At 40.1% G+C, this 17,475-nt stretch overlaps 1 protein-coding gene and 1 long non-coding RNA gene across 2 annotated transcripts in view; one reads left to right on the top strand and one right to left on the bottom strand.

The window, feature by feature from the left end:
• Window positions 1–17,306, top strand: part of ZNF318 (zinc finger protein 318) — a 51,060-nt gene extending 33,754 nt beyond the window's left edge. Inside the window, exons 8-10 of the mRNA XM_021098752.2 lie at window positions 739–883; window positions 10,914–11,031; window positions 11,587–17,306. Coding sequence (XP_020954411.2) covers window positions 739–768 — 30 coding nt within the window. The 3' untranslated portion in view covers window positions 769–883; window positions 10,914–11,031; window positions 11,587–17,306. The remainder of the gene's footprint in view (window positions 1–738; window positions 884–10,913; window positions 11,032–11,586) is intronic.
• The window catches only part of LOC146401553 (uncharacterized), an 838,561-nt gene that overhangs the window by 434,265 nt on the left and 386,821 nt on the right, over window positions 1–17,475 (bottom strand). The gene's annotated exons all lie outside the window — the stretch shown is intronic.

Here is a 17,475-nt window from a genome sequence, read left to right as displayed (position 1 = left end):
AGTTTTTCCCTCCTTCTGTATACTTTTGTGTATTAAAAAATAGTGTTTTATTTTGAAGTTGTATCTCTCCCTTTTACTGTATCCCTATCTTCATTCCTCTCATCACTTTTCCATTATGACAAATAGGTAATGCTACTTTTCCCACAAGACTCCCTAAATTCCTCTACTTCCATCAAGGCTGGGCAACATACACTCTTTAGGAATCTCCATTCTTGAAGAATACCATTCTTTTCTTACTCTCTTCCTCTTCCCTTTCTCTAGCTCCTACCTATGTGGATCCAGTTATGCATTTCCATTCATGCTGTATAAGCACTTGGACATTGTATTATATAAATCAAGAGACTTCGCAAAACTTACTTTAATTCAGGTACACAAAAGATACCACAAAGTCTTTGTTGTATGCAAAAGGGCAGAAGATAACTCATATCTAGATGTATTGATTAAAAGCTTTATAGGCTTGTTCCTTCCACTCATGGAGGATCAGGCAAGAAAGGTTTTATAGAAGACAAGGGAAATGAGCATGTTTAAGGGAAGTGAATGAGCAGGGTGAAAATAGAGACAGAGTTACATTATGGTAAAGGAAGATTAAGTCAACGAGATTGAGGTTCTGTTTTCTTTCATCTCTCTGATACACTGCCTCTGCTAAAGCTCTATCCATCCCTCCCATAGCCTATCTACATTAGGATGATTATGGTGACATTTACTCACTCTCACATACCTATCTTTCTTTCTTTTCAGGAGCAATTCCAGAAGTCTTCAGATTTCTAGAAGGAAAGACTGCAGAAGACATTTCTGCCCCAGGGAGGCAGGGGTAGAAGCCACATAAATGATGAACACTCTGGGGGCCAGTGGGCAGTCACCTCTAGGGTCTGTCTTGCAGAAGGTAGGTATGGTTGCTGGGCCAGGAATGAGTTGTGGAGAAGTCCCTGTCATTTTATCTGCCAGGATATCATGAGTGGGTGAGCAAATATGGTATATATGTGTGGCTGTATCTTTGTACCAGTAGAGAAGGAACAAGATGGGGCTAGGCATGGTGTATACATTAAACTTGCCACTCCTTATCTCAAATTATATCCTAACTTTCATCTCTCATTTTCTGCCATGATACTTATGTTAAAGCTGTGAAATTCAGATCCTCTCATCCCTCCTGGGCCCAGTGTTCCCAGCAAGTAGAACATCTCCTTATCTTGGTTTCAGCCTCCCTTACTGGTCCATACAAGAATCATGGTAAAAATTGGGGATGTCCTTAGAGGAACGGGGTATGAGTAGACAAAGTCTCAAGAAAGGGAGGTGGACAATCACAAAGGGTGTACTTGAAAAATCCTGGAATTTCAGACTTCAAGACAGCTGTCTGGTAGTTTCCATTCAGCCTTGCTACCTCTTCTATACCCATGAAAACTTCTGGTACTCAAAAGCAGACAAGCAATCTTTCAGAATTCTAAGGATTATACCACCTTACTCTCTGTCCATCTCAAATGCCAGTAGGTGCTTGTTTTACTCCTTTTTTGTGCTTTGGGCCTGTGCTCAGGAACACAGTGAAAATAAGAACCAGAACCAAATAAAATTTAGTTGACCTTTAAGTCTTTCAAACGCAGAGATTCATTTAAATCTGAGCTGCCCCAACTCCAAATTTTACCCTTAAAACTGTTAGCCTGGAGTTCCTGCCATGGCATAGCAGTAACGAACCCAACTAGCACCCATGAGGACACCAGTTCGATCTCTGGCCTTGCCTCGATCAGTGGGTTAAGGATCCGGTGTTGCCATGAGCTGTAGTATAGGTCGCAGAAGCGGCTCGGATCCTGTGTTGCTTGTGTCTGTGGCATAGGCCAGCAGCTACAGCTCCAATTTGACCCCTAGCCTGGGAACTTCCATATGCCATGGGTGTGGCCCTAAAAAGACAAAAAACCAAAACAAAACACCACACAAAAACTGTTAGCCTAGTTTTGTTTCTCATTTTTAAATCCTGGCACTTTTAGAGTCATGGGGGTCTACTTTACTACCCAAATAAATCTGTGGTTTGGGTAACTTTTGGGACTATTCATAACACTACAAATATAAACTGCATAATGTACAACCAAAGCCATCAGTAGAAAAGAAGGTAAGAAGTATCTCAGGGCCTCTTGCTGGTGAGTTTATATCAGTTAAGGACTGTCATTCCTCAGGCATGACCTCTGGATGAAGCAATGGAAAGCAGCCTGGTACCAGGGCTGCCAACACTTTGTCATCACCACCTTCTCTCCCTTGCTCAGCCCGAGATCTGTTTCTCATCACCTATCACATTCCTCTGCTCAGGGACAATCAAGGATGTTGGTCACAGCTTTCATTCCTAAATGTACCTCACCTATCTACCGCCAGCCCCTGGTTTGCTGCTTAGATCTCCCTTCTTCAGTGGTGTTTTGAGTCTGTCTTTGAGATGTGCTAATCTGGGGCATGGGCAGAGGGAAAGGAAACCTTTTTCTTAGAATATTTTTCCCTTTGGACTTTTTAAATTTAGTATGCTAGAGTTCACATATGTTATGAACAATGAAATATTTATTTATTTATTATTATTATTTTGTCTTTTTGCCTTTTCTAGGGCCACTCCTGCGGCATATGGAGATTCCCAGGCTAGGGGTCTAATTGGAGCTGTAGCTACCGGCCTACACCAGAGCCACAGCAATGCCAGATCTGAGCCACTTCTCTGACCTACACCACAGCTCACAGCAATGCCGGATCCTCGACCCACTGAGCAAGGCTAGGGATCGAACTCGCAGCCTCATGGTTCCTAGTCAGATTTGTTAACCACTGCAGCATGACAGGAGCTCCTTTTTTTTTTTTTAAACAATGAAATATTTAAAATCTGCTTTGTTATTGAAGTATAATTCATACAACATTAAATTTCACATAAGAGTTGTCATTTTAAAGTGTACAGTTATCTTTTTTTAGTGTTTTTTATTTTTATGGCTGCACCTGACATATGGCTATGAGTCGAATCAAAGCTGCAGCTGCAGGCCTGTGCCACAGTTAACAGCAATGCTGGATTCTTAACCCACTGCACCTCATGGACACTACGTCAGGTTGTAAACCCGCTGAGCCACAGTGGGAACTCCCAGTTTTTATTATCTTGAAGGTGAAACCATCACCATTATCTAATTCCAGAACATCTCTATCACCATCCCCTTTAAAAAAACGCATACCAATTAGCAGATATTCCCAATTATCCCCTATCCCAAAGCCACCAGAAATCACCAGTCTACTTTCTCTCTATGAATTTGCCTTTTTGGGACAATTCATATAAATGGAGTCAGACAATATGTGGTCTTTGCTTCTGGCTGCTTTAACTTAACATTTTCAAGGTTCATATTATACCATGTATCATAACTTCATTATATTTTATAGTTGAATAGTATTTAATTGTTTAGATATACCACATTTTGTTTATCCATTAGTTGGTATACATTTGGATTCGTTCCACTTTTTGGCTGTTATTCTGCTATGAACATTTGTGTACAATATTTGTGTGGACATATGTTTTTAAATTCTCTTGGGTATGTACTGGGTCATATGGTAACCCTAACTTTTTGAAATATATAATTTGGGGGTTCCCTTCTGGTGCAGTGTGGGTTAAGGATCTGGCATTGTCACTGCAGCAGCTCGGGTCGCTGCTGTGGCATAGGTTCCATCCCTGGCCCAGGAACTTTCATATGCTGCAAGCACATAAAAAAAATTATATGTGTATTTTTATTACAGTCTAAATACATATAAAAAACAAAAGCACACACAAGTGAATACACCTGGGTAACCAATACCCAAATAAAAAAATGGAATATGACCAACACTTATGTGTTGACCAGCCCCTCTCATGTTCTCTTGCAATCACTACTTTCCTGAAATGTACTATTCTGACTGCTATCTCAGGTGGTTTTGGTTTTTGTTTTATGGAAGTGAATTTCACATAAGATAAAATTAGCCGCTTTAAAGTGAACAATTCAGTGGCATTTAGTACATTCACAGTGTTGTACAACCATCACCTCTCTCTAGTTCTAAAATATTTTCACCACCACAAAATAAAACCCTGTGTCCATTATGCAGTTAGTTCCCTTTCCTCCCTCCCCATAGCCCCTGGCAGTCAGCAATCTTCTTACTGTCTCTATGGATTTACATATTCTGGATATTTTATATAAATGGAATCATACAATCAGTGACTTTTTCTGCTTTCACTTGTTTTTGAGGTTCATCTATGTTGTAGTATTTATCAGTATTTCATTATTTTTTATGGCTGAATAATGTTCCATTATTCACTTGTTTTTGAGGTTCATCTATGTTGTAGTATTTATCAGTATTTCATTATTTTTCATGGCTGAATAATGTTCCATTGCATGTTTATACCTTAATTTGTTTATCCATTCATTTGTTGATAGATATTTGGGTTGTTTCCACTTTTTGGCTGTTGTAAATAGTAATGCTGTGAACAGTCATGCACAAGTATTTATTCAAGTATTTGTTTTCAGTTCTTTTCAGTGTATACCTAGCAGTGGAATTCCTGGGTCACATGGTTATTCTATGTTTAACATTTTGAGGAACCATCAAACTGTTTCCCATAGCACCTGAATCATTTTTTATCCCTTCTAGCAGTGTACAGTGGTTCTAGTTTCTCCATATCCATAACACTAGTTAATTTCTTTTTTCATATATTATAACCATCTGAGTATTTCATTGTGGCTTTTTTCTTTTTGACCACACCCACAGCATGAGGAAGTTCCCTGCGTCAGAGATCAAACCTGAGCCAAAGTAGTGACCCAAGCCACAGCAGTGACAACACCAGATCCATAACCCACTGCACTACCAGGGAACTCCTCAATGTGGTTTTGATTTACATTTTCCTGATGACTAATGATATTGAGCATCTTCTCATGTGCTTTTTGGTCATTTATATATCTTTTTGGGAGAAATGTCTAGTGATGTCCTTTCTCATTTTTATTTTTTTTTTTTTTTTTTTTTTTTTTTTTTTTTTTTTTTTTGTCTTTTTGCTATTTCTTGGGCCGCTCCCGCGGCATATGGAGTTTCCCAGGCTAGGGGTCTAATCGGAGCTGTAGCTGCCAGCCTATGCCAGAGCCACAGCAACTCGGGATCCGAGCCGCGTCTGCAACCTACACCACAGCTCACGGCAACGCCGGATCGTTAACCCACTGAGCAAGGGCAGGGATCGAACCCGCAACCTCATGGTTCCTAGTCGGATTCATTAACCACTGCGCCACGACGGGAACTCCTCCTTTCTCATTTTTAAAATTGGGTTGTTTGTCTTTTTGTTGTAGAATTATAAGAATTCTTTACATATTCTGGATACTAGGCCTTTGTCAGATACATGATTTGCAAATATCTTCTCCTATTTTGTAGGTTATCTTTTCACTGGTTTTGTTGGCTATTTTTTTCTTCTAGTTCCTCAAGGTGTTGTTAGCTTGTTGATTTGAGATCTTCTTTTAAAAAAATATTTACAGGAGGAGTTCCTGTCATGGCTAAGCAGTTAACGAACCTGACTAGCATCCATGAGGAGGCGGGTTCAACCCATGGCCTCACTCAGTGGGTTAAGGATCCAGCGTTGCCATGAGCTGTGGTGTAGGTTGCAGATGCAGCGCAGATCCCGCATTGCTGTGGCTATGGCATAGGCTGGTGGCTACAGCTCAAATCAGACTCCTAGCCTGGGAACCTCCATATGCCACAGGTGCGGCCCTAAAAGACAGAAGGACAAAAAAATTTTTTAAAATATTTATAGGAGTTCCCATTGTGACACAGCGGAAGTGAATCCCACCAGGAACCATGAGGTTGTAAGTTCGATCCCTGGCCTCGCTCAGTGGGTTAAGGATCTGGTGTTGCTGTGGCTGTGGCGTTGGCTGGCAGCTACAGCTCCGATTGGACCCCTAGCCTGGGAACCTCCATATGCCCTGGGTGCAGCCCTAATAAGACCAAAAAAAAAAAAAAAAAAAAGACAAAAAAATTTATAGCTACAGTTTCCCTCCGAGCACTGTTTTCAATGCATCTTTTATGTTTTTATGTGTTGTATTTTTATTTTCCTTCATCTCAAAGTATTTTATAGTTTCTCTTGTGAGTCCTTATTTGACCTATTGGTTCTTTAAGAGTGTGTTGTTTAATTTCTACATTTTGTAAATTTTCTGGTTTTCCTCCTGTTACTGATTTTTAACTTTATTCCATTGTGGTTGGAGAAGATACTTTGTATGATTTTAATCTTTTTACATGTATTGAGACTAGCTTTGTGACCTAATATGTGATCTGTCCTGCAGAATGTTAATATGTGAGCCTGAGAAGATTGTATATTCTGCTGTTTTTGGATGAAGTGTTCTCTGTGTGTGTCTGTTAGATCTTGTTAATTTAATGTTGTTCAAGTCCTTTCTTAGTGAACTTCTCTCTAGACGTTCTGTTCATTATTGGAGTATTAGAATCTCTGACTATTAGTGCAGAACTATTTCTCCCTTCAATTTGGTCAATGTTTGATTAATATGTTTTGGGCTTCTGTTTGATATGTATGCATTTATAGTTGCTGTATCATCTTAATGAGCTGACGCTTTTATCAGTGTATAATGACCTTTTTTTGACCCTTGTAACAATTTGTGGCCATGCCCATAGCATGCAGAAGTTCCTGGGCCAGGGATCCAACACGTACCACAGCAGTGACCTGAGCCACTGCAGTGACAACACCAGATCCTTAACCCATTGCACCACAAGAGAACTCCCAATAATTTTTTGTTTAAAGTCTATTTTGTTTAATTTTAATATAGCCATTGTGACTCTCTTTTGGTTACTATTTGCGTAAAATATTTTTTTCTATCGTTTTACTTTCAGCTTATGTGTATCTCGGGATCTAAAGTGCATCTTTCATCGACAGCATATAGTTGGATAACTTTTTAAAAAATCCATTCTGGGGAGTTCCCATTGTTTCTCAGTGGTTTAAGAACCTGACTGGTATTTCTGAGGATGCAGGTTCTATCCCTGGCCTTGCTCAGTGTATTAAGGATCCAGCATTGCCATAGGCTGTGCTGTAGGTTGCAGATGCAGCTCAGATCTAGCATTGCTGTGGTTGTGGCTGACAGCTGCAGCTCTGATTGGACACTGCCTGGGAACTTGCATATGCTGCAGGTGTGGCCCTAAAAAGTTTAAAAAAAAAAAAATCCATTCTGCCAGTTTCTCTCTTTTTATTGAGGGGCTAATCTACTTACATTTAAAGTGATTATTGATAAGAAAGGACTTCTGGTATCTTGCTGTTTGTTTTCTTTTATGTCATATCTTTTTTATTCCTCAGATCCTCTTGTATTTTTTGTTTGATTGACTTGCAGTATATCATTTTGATTCTCTTCTTATTTCCTAGTCTGTATATTTTTTAGTTATTTCCTCAGTGGTTACCATGAGGATTGCAATTAACATCTTAAATTTATAACAATCTAGTTTGAATGGATACTAGCTTAGCTTTGATAGTGTACAAAAATTCTCTTATATACCTCCATCTCACTCCTTATATTGTTTTTGTCACAGATTACATCTTTATATATTGCATGCTATTTGACATAGTTTTATAATTATTGTTTTATGCATTTTTCTTTTAAATCATATAGGAAACTAAAAAGGAGTTACAAACCAAATATACAATAATACTGGCTTTTATATTTACCTTTATTACCTTTACAAGATTTCTTTCTCTCTTTGTATGGCTTCAAGTTATTGTCTAATGCATGGAACCAAAGTGCAGCCAAAAGTGCATGCCTAGGGGCTTCTCAGGTCTTAGATTTGTCCCTGGGGATACACTTTGCCTGCTGGATTTCCCATATACATGGTAGCTTTTCAGATCCTTAGTTCACCATATATCTTCCTCTTCAGACTCATCCTTTCCAGACTTTCAGATCTGTCTGCTGCTTGTCCCATTCACTGTTTCTTTCTCTGGGCAACTGGTAATATATGTCTTCAAATGCTCTTAATGGATGTTACTTTGAAAGTTGCTCCAGCGTGACCACAGGGAACCATCAGACCGGGCAAAATTCACATCCACAATCTTTTGAGAACAAGGCGCATATTGCTTTCCCCCTGGCACCAGCAAGCCACATCAGGAATGTGAGCTCTTTTCCCCATGGCCATCTCTAAGCTGGGGAATAGAAATAGGGGATGGTAGATAGGTAAGCAAAAATGCTACAGCGTTTTGTTACTGAAATTTAGTAGCTGCTTTTTTCATTAAGTACACCACTGGTTGGACTCCACTTTAACTTTTTATTAGATTCCAGAGTTCTGAAAAAGTTGACTCTCTAAGTTTTTGCCAGCTTAATGATAGCTTTAGTGGAGGAACTGATCCTTAGAGCTCTCTGTTCTTCCATTTCTTTGACATTACGACATTATAATATGTTACCTTTTTTTTTTTTTTTTTTTTTTTTGGCTTTTTGCTTTTTCTAGAGCCGCTCCCGCAGCATATGGAGGTTCCCAGGCTAGGGGTCGAATCAGAGCTGTAGCTGCTGGCCTACGCCAGAGCCACAGCAACATGGGATCCGAGCCGTGTCTGCAACCTACAGCACAGTCACTGCAACACCGGATCCTTAACCCACTGAGCAAGGGCAGGGATCGAACCCGCAACCTCATGGTTCCTAGTCAGATTCATTAACCACTGCGCCACAACAGGATCTCCAACAATATGTTACTTTTTGAGGAACTCTCAGACTGCTTTCTACACCTGAACCACTTTACATTCCTACCAGAAATGGGAGAGTTTCATTTTCTCCACATCTTTTCCAACACTCATTATTTTCTGTTTTTCTTTTTTTTGTCATAGCCATTCTATGTGGATGGTAAGTGGTACCTCCTTATGGTTTTTTTGTTGGTGGTGGTTTTCTGTTTGTTTATTTGTTTGTTTTTAGGTCCGCACCTAAACCTCATATGGAAGTTCCCAGGCTAGGGTCAAATCAGAGCTACAGCTGCTGGCCTATGGCACAGCCAGTTTCTGCTACACCATGATGGGAGGTCCTCCTTATGGTTTTTATTTTAATTTCTTTTTTCTTTTTTTTTTTTTTTTTTTTGTCTTTTTAGGGCTGCACCCATGGCATATGGAGGTTCCCCAGCTAGGGGTCTAATCGGAGCTACAGCTGCCGGCCTATACCAGAGCCACAGCAACGCCAGATCCAAGCTGCGTCTGCGACCTACACCACAGCTCACAGCAATGCTGGATCCTTAACCCACTGATTGAAGCCAGGGATCGAACTTGCAACCTCATGGTTCCTAGTCACATTCATTTTTGCTGCGCCACAATGGGAACTCCTAATTTCCTTTTTTTAGAATTGCACCTGTGGCATGCAGAAGGTCCTGGGCCGGGGTCAAACCCATGCCACAGCAGTAACCAGAGCCGCAGCAGTGACAATACTGGATCCTTAATCTGCTGAGCCACCAGGGAATTAGTGATTTGCATTTCTTTAATGACTAATGATGTCAAGCATCTCTTCATATCTTCTTTGGAAAACTATCCAAACCAAACCCTTTGTCCATTTTAAATTGGATTACTTGTCTAAGGTCTATTTTCTTTCTTTTTTTTTTTTTTTTTTTTTTTTTTTTTTTGCTTTCTAGAGCTGCACTTGTGGCATATGGAAGTTCCCAGGCTAGGGGTCCAGTCAGAGCTGCAGCTGCTAGCCGCAGTCACAGCCACACCAGATCTGAGTTGTATCTGCAAACTACACCAATGCTTATGGCAATGCTGAATCCTTAACCCACTGAGCAAGACCAGGGATCAAACCTGTGTCCTCATGGATGCTAGTCAGGTTCATTACCACTGAGCCGCAATGGGAACTCCTCTTTTTATTATGGCCACACCCATGGCATATGGAAGTTCCTGGGTCAGGGGTGAATCCGAACTACAGCTGCACCTACGCTGCAGTTTGTGGCAATGCTAGATCGTTAACCCACTGAGCAAGGCCAGAGATCAAACCCCGCATCCTCATGGACACAATGTAGTGTTCTTAACCCAATGAACTACAATGGGAATTCCTGCAGTCGGATTCTTAACCCACTGTGCCACAGCAGGAACTCCTAAGGTCTCTTTCTTACATATTATTTCCTAGTCTTTTTTCTTACAAGGTTATCCTGAAAATCACCTCTGGATATGTTTGTATAAAGCTGTCTACAGTGTCAGAATTTTACATGTGATGTAATTCTTAAATACAAGAAGCCGCACTTCTTTCTGTATAAGAGTGCATGATGTATTAATTAGGATGCTTTCGGTTGTAACAGAAACAGAACTCAAATAAGCTTAAGAAAATAAATGGATAGGTGGTAATTTGTGGTTTGGTAATTGAGTCACAATTAGATCCAGGATGTCAGAGATGTCATTAGGACTCTGTTCCCCATTTCCTCAATTCTGCTTGGCTTCTCATTTTCTCTCCACTCAGGGGCAAGTTATCCCCTGCAGTCTCAAACTGCCATGGTCCATATAGACATCTATCTCAAAAATGAGAGTGTATTTTTCCTTATAGCACCAAAGAATCTCAGGGGGGATGTTGATTAGTGTGACTTGGGTCACATTTCTGTCCCTCAACAATTACTGTGGCCAGTTGGATGAAGTACTCAGACCAGGCCCAGGTCATAAGTTCACCCTGGGAAGGCAAGGTCTACCCTACTGAAGAATCTGGACTAAGCTTAACTGATGTACAATTGGGGGGGGGGGGATGAATTTCTCCAAAGGAAATGCTTCTAAGTATAAAATGTACCCTATAGAACTGCAAAGATTCAGTGCCTTCTTTGTAGCTTTCCTCTTTGTGGCTTTTTATCAAAAGGTGGGTGCTCAGGTTCTTATCCCCAATAAGATACTAGTAATTGCTGCCCCTTTTTTGATGCTAAGAGTGTAGGGTAGTAAGAGACTAGAAATAAAGATCTTATAGTTCTGCCTGTTCCAAAAGCTTAGGAGAAGAAGAGAAAAAGCTTTATCATTTTGGAGTCGGGAAGAGGCTAGAACTTGACTCCTGATTTTGTGGCCTGGAGCTTCATAGAGGAACTGAAAGACTCTTCTATAAAAAGGTAAGCATTTGCATTTGTCTGAATTCATAAGATTAAACTGTTTTGGTCTTATTACATGTATCTCATGACCTGGACTATTCTTATATATTGTTAAAAAAAAAAATTTAGCATTCCCCCCGCCCCTGCCATGAAGACCTTAGTAAAACAAGGAGGAAGTTGCTGGTAGTTTTACACCAAGGAGCACTGATACCATATATCAGATTTAGAAGTAAGCTGACCACCAAGTTGCACTCCTCTTTTCTTCTCGGACTCCAGCATATTGATACATTTTTTCATGCTGGAAATTATTTGGAGGTCATTTAAAAACATACTTTCAAGTGAAATACATGTTGAGAGACCAAATCCATCTTTGCATGGAAGCCCATCATTTAAAGCTTTTGATTTTTTTCGTGAGCATAGGTTGAAGGCAGCCATGGCAAAGGGTCAAGAAGTCCTTTCTGCCAGTCTTGATTCTAAATCAGTCCAGCTGATGCCCCTGAATCACAAGATGTAGCTCACTTAATTTAAGCCCTAAGAAGCTAACCACAAGTAGCTAATACAAGGTGCTCTCAACAGGTTCATGTGATGGCAAGGTGACACTGGGAAACAAGGGAAAAAATCTGACAGACTCTTGGAAGAGCCGTAAAAAATGTGTGATTGTACAACAGCAGTTCTCTACAGGTGGGAGGATTAGTGTATTTTAACACAGTGTTTCAGTCTATTTTTGTTTTGTGTATGTGTTTCTTTTTTTAAGTAATATAAACTACAGAACGTAAAGCTTTCTAGTTGGAGGGGATAGCACATGGAGTGAGAAAGCACAACGGTTATGGCTAATAAAGGTTGAAAAACACAACAATAAAGAGATAAGACTGATTTTTCATTAATATACAGAACTGAATGAAACCTTTTAAAAGAGTCATCCCTAGGTAGAGATTTTGATAATGCCTTAAAAGTCATAAGCATATGGCCACGTACTTGAACAATGACAGGAGTTTATAGCTGTAATCAAAGCTCACTGCAGTGCTAACATGACACATGATAGCAGCCATATTTGTAAGGTGCTTTTCAGTTTGTATAACACTTTCCTGCATTCTCTTCTTTGCCATATATTTAATGATAGACGTAATTGTGCTACATGCTAATTGAGCTTAATTAGTAAGTTTTCATGAATTACTGTAATTAGTGGGATTGGTTTGCTGCCAAAGCAAATGTTCAGGTCTCTCTTTACTTCATTAGTTACCTAGTATTTATAATCAGGATCAGTTTAAATCACATTCCATTTTTTTGTGTCATACACGCTGATCCTCATGTATATTAAAAAACAAACTCCTGAGTCCTTACTTTTAGACAGCTGAGCCTCCATTGCTCTAGAGCTTTTGTTATAACAAAACTCTCAGCCCCTACCAGTCCACTCCTAATTACACATCTCTCACTGGTCCTCATCTACTCACACTTGAGGAAGACTTGTATGCAACACTTAACATTCCTTCACCAATAAATATTTATTGAGCACTATGTGCCAGAGATTGGGCAAGACACTGGAAGCATACACAGTGGTTGGCAAAACAGCCCTGGTCCCTGCCCTCATGGGGCTCACAGACTAGTGGAGTAGACAAAGCCTAGATTGTTATGGGGAGGTAGGCAGGAAGTTGGCAGACCTATTTTATTCTCCCACTAAGCTGCAAATTAGCCTTAGTCATGGGGTCTTCATTTGCCTTTTTTCCTCATTTGATTCATCACTCAGGCAGGGAAAACACAGTTATCATAGATTGTACCCCCTCTCTACTCTCCAGCACATGATGCTATAGGAGTAAATGCCTGGAGTCAGTAGCCTGGTATTGAATAGGTGAGGGGGAACTGAGGTTAGTCAGGAATTAGCGAGGTGAAGATATTAGGGAAGCAACTTCCCAGAAAAGAGATAGCATTTGCAAAAAAGGCCTTGCAGCAGGAAAGAACTTGGCAGGTTTAGGAAGCTCTTTTAGTATAGAGGGGTTGAGGCAACAGGAGAAATGACTTAGAAGACTGGAGAGGTGGAGAGTCCTAGAGCCAAGTTAAAAACTTTCATCCTGAGGGCACTAAGAAACCATGGAAAAGTTTTAATGACACTTCCCTGCCTTATGTATCTCAACCCATTATTTACTTGGCTAGGCCCTCTTTAGGTACAGAGATGCTGTGCAGACAAATGTAGTATCCTTTCAGACTGAAATAATGGGTAGTTTAGCAGAAGCCATGCTTAGGAGCATCAAATATAAAAAGTATGAGCTCAAGAGTCAAAATGCCTGGGAATCTGCATTGATGTTGAACACATTTCTTAACTTCTCCGAGCCACTTTCCTTTTCTTTACATTTGGTAATATAACATTTAAATCCCTCATCAGGTGGTTGTAGTTATCACAAAGGACAAGAACAGTGATTATGACTGGCATCCCATAAGTGGTAGCCCTCACTTTTTTAGAAATTCTCCTTGCTAACACAAATTCCAAACTTTCTTTGAGAATGGAATCACAAAATAATATATCATCAAATTGTGAAGCAGCCTTAAAGATCTGTTTGAATATGATCCATGCATTCCTTGTTAACACTGACGATTAGTTGGTTTGTTCTCTAACATTACTTATAACATCCAGAGACAGGAAGCTCACCACTGTCTGAAGCATCCACTCCACATTTAGCTCTAATAGAAGGTTCTTTTCTTGAACTGAATCCATATCTGCTTCCCCATAACCTCTACTCAGGGGTCTCAGTAGTGCCCCTAATGCTTCTTCCATGTGACAGTCCTCCAGGTGTTTGAGGTCATGATATCTACCGCCACTTACCTAGAATTCAAAGCTTGTTTCTTCAGCCTGACAACAGTAATAAAAGTGTCAATTTATCAAGAAAACACAATTATAATACATATATGTGCCTAACAATAGAGTTTTTATTTATTTTTATTTATTTTTTCTTTTATTTTCCCACTGTACAGCAAGGGGTCAAGTTATCCTTACATGTATACATTTTTTTCCCCACCCTTTGTTTGGTTGCAACATGAGTATCTAGACATAGTTCTCAATGCTACTCAGCAGGATCTCCTTGTAAATCTATTCTAAATTGTATCTGATAACCCCAAGCTCCCGATCCCTCCCACTCCCTCCCTCTCCCTAACAATAGAGTTTTTAAAAACATGAAGTAAAGAGTGTTAATGGGAGATTTTTATTGTAATAGTAATTTGTATTGTAATTGTCATTTTACTGAGCACCCACCCTATACTTTGTGCTACAGATACAGAAATAAGTCTCAATCAATCCTATTAATTGAAGAAGGAAAGTAAGTGTAACCCAACATTTACAGATACTGTGACAGAGGTCTGTGCAGGAAAAAGCAAAGGGCTGGGAGGTGGGGCACCAAGGGAATAGTCATCTTTATGAAAGAGGGGCCTGCCTCTTACCGGAGATGATACAAACTTCCACTCTACTGGACTTACTCATTTGTGGTATTTGTTAAAATATCATTTTAGAGGTTTTAGTCACACAGAGTATTCAAAATAGCCACTCTCAGTAACTGCAGATACACTCCTACAAGAGATGTGAATTTTCCCTGTTAACATTCTTTACAAAGATTTTTAGTGTTAGAACAATGGAAGCCAGGCAAGGAAGAAAAGTAGAATACTGTGATTTGCTGTACTGCAAATGGATGGCAAATATTTGGCAAGGAAGAACCTCAACTAGTCTTTCCTAAGCACTGAAATAGAAGAGATAGGGCACACTGTGTTTGTTGTGGCCATGTGATATAGGAAGGCCTCAGAAATGGGGAGCAGTAAAGCATTTGCCCACTGACTCATAGCAAGTTGTGTGAAAGCACCATGGTAAGTCATGCTCTGATGTTTGTTTCTTTGTTTGGGGCCCTGTGCTGGATGCCATGGTAAAGATGGCCCATTTCGAAGGCTGAGGCATGGGCACAAGGCGATCAATGCAGAGAGAGCTGGGGAACCTTAGAAAAGGATTATTTGATGTGCCCTGGAAGTTCTGAGGATAGATTCTTGGGTGATGAAGTTAGCTTTCCTAAAGGAGGCAGCATGTCCAAGAATAAATACAATAACGGAGTCCTCCCAACCTCCTAATGTGTGACCTTCTTCATGAGAGCCATAGAGAGCAAAAGGCAGTGAATCTTGATCTGCCTTCCTGAAGAATAAACACCTGAGAGGCAGAAACAGGACAGTAAAATATCAGTGGAGACTAAAACTTTAACATTTTTCAAACATGTTAAAGAGGAATCCCTTTAAGACACAGTTATAAAACTAAGGATCTTGAAATATTCCCCCAAAACTAAAAATAAATGAGAAAGTGTAGAAGTTCACTTCACAGTGTGCAAGCCTTCCACCTTTAGAAGTCATCAAGGAAGATAAAACCAGTGTTGTTAGAAGCAAAAAGTACCCATGGAGACAAGTGAAGAAAGGAGTGTTGAGTAGAAGTTCAGAGACACCAGTCCTATCCCCATTGCCCTGCTGAGGAATCTAAAGTCCAGAGAGGGTCTCAGATTCCCAAGACACAAATAGAACTCCTTTCACCCAGCAGGGCACAGTGCTGTAGCCCAGTGATGGGTTTAGCACACACAGCCCCTTCAGCTCTTTGACAAACCGCCCTGATAAAACAGAGGAACTACTCCAGAAAACTCTTCATTTCACCATGATACTTTATCGAGGGCTTGTCTCCTTGGCTGTGGCCCTGCTCCTCATTTGCTGAGCTATCTTTAAAAAAAAAAGTTACCTTCAGGTGTTATTAAGACCTTATCCACATACCATAAATTTCACCCTTAAAAGTATACAATTCAATGATTTTTAGAATATCCAGTGAGGTTGGGTAAATATCACCATTATCTAATGCCAGATCATTTTCATCTTCCCATAGGAGACCTGGTACCCATTAGCAGATGCTCTCAATTGCCCCTCCCCTAAACCCCTAGCAATCACTGATCTACTTCCTAGCTTTATAGATTTCCCTATTTTGAACATGTCATATGCGGTGGTGTGTATCTGGCTTCTTTCACTTAATATTTTTATGGTTCATCCATGTTGTAGCATGCATTAGTACTCTGTTCCCTTTTTTATTTTTTAAAAATTTTAAACTCAATTTATTACATTTATGGTTGTACAATGATGATCACAGTACTCTATTCCTTTTTATGGCTGAATAACATTCTATCATAGATAGAGGTGTTTTTGTTTTGTTTTGTTTTGTTTTTGTTTTTGCTTTTTAGGCCACAGGTGCAGCATATGGAAGTTCCCAGGCGAGGGGTCTAATCTGAACTGCAGCTGCCGGTCTACACCACACCTCACGGCAGTGCCGGATCCTTAACCCACTGAGCAAGGCCAGGAATCGAACCTGAGTCCTCCTGGGTACTAGTCAGCATCACCAGTGAGCCACAACAGGAACTCCAGAAAGATTACATTTTGTTTATCCATTCATCAGCTGATGGACTTTGGGTTTTTCCAGCTTTCGGCTATTGTGAATAGCAGTGCTATGAATATTCATCCACAAGTTTTTGTGTGAACATGCACTTTGTGTGTGTGAGGAGTGCAAGGATCATAGGGTGACTATAAAATTGTAGCTTTTTGAGGAACTGCCAGACTTTTTCAGTGGGGTACACTATTTTACATTCACGTCAACTTTGTATGAAGGATCCAGTTTTGCTATCCTCACTAACACTCTCCTTTTTTAATGTAGCCATTCTAGTAGGTGTAAAATGTTCTCACTGTGGTACTGATTTTCATTTTCCTAATGACAAATGATAAGCATCTTTTCATATGTTTGTTGACCTTTGTATATTGTCTTTGGAAAAATGTCTATTCAGAGTCTTTTCCCATCTTTTATTTGGGTTGTCTTTTTATTGTTTTAAAAGTCTTGGAGTTCCCGTCGTGGCGCAGCGGTTAACGAATCCGACTAGGAACCATGAGGTTGCGGGTTCGATCCCTGCCCTTGCTCAGTGGGTTGACGATCCGGCGTTGCCGTGAGCTGTGGTGTAGGTTGCAGACGCGGCTCGGATCCCGCGTTGCTGTGGCTCTGGCGTAGGCCAGTGGCTACAGCTCCGATTCAAGCCCTAGCCTGGGAACCTCCATATGCCACGGGAGCGGCCCAAGAAATAGCAAAATAAATAAATAAACAAAATAAAATAAAAGTCTTGTACATATTCTGATTAGTAGAACCTTATCAGATATGTTTGCAAATATTTGTTCCCATTCTGTAGGTTTGAATTTCTTGAAGTGTCCTTTGAAGCACTGCTGAGCTACTTTTAACAAATATTAAAACATCTTAAACTAAATTAGGAATATGTAATTGATGTCTGAATTATACTTTTATATTGAATAAGCATTATCATTTTATGAGCAAACCATAGTATGCAGACCACATTTGGGGGCTTCCAAACTAAGAGTCGTGGGTTCATTATGGGATCCATCATAATGATACTTATCACTTTTATAGCATTTAGG

The sequence above is a fragment of the Sus scrofa genome, chromosome 7 (assembly GCF_054392235.1).
Source record: "Sus scrofa isolate SSC_HxYL_T2T_F1_AM1 chromosome 7, Sscrofa_HxYL_maternal_Yorkshire_Landrace_v2.0, whole genome shotgun sequence".
In the NCBI taxonomy this organism is placed as follows: Eukaryota; Metazoa; Chordata; class Mammalia; order Artiodactyla; family Suidae; genus Sus; species Sus scrofa.
The sequence above is the reverse complement of the archived record's forward strand: the minus strand, read 5'-3'. Positions and strand labels throughout refer to the sequence as shown.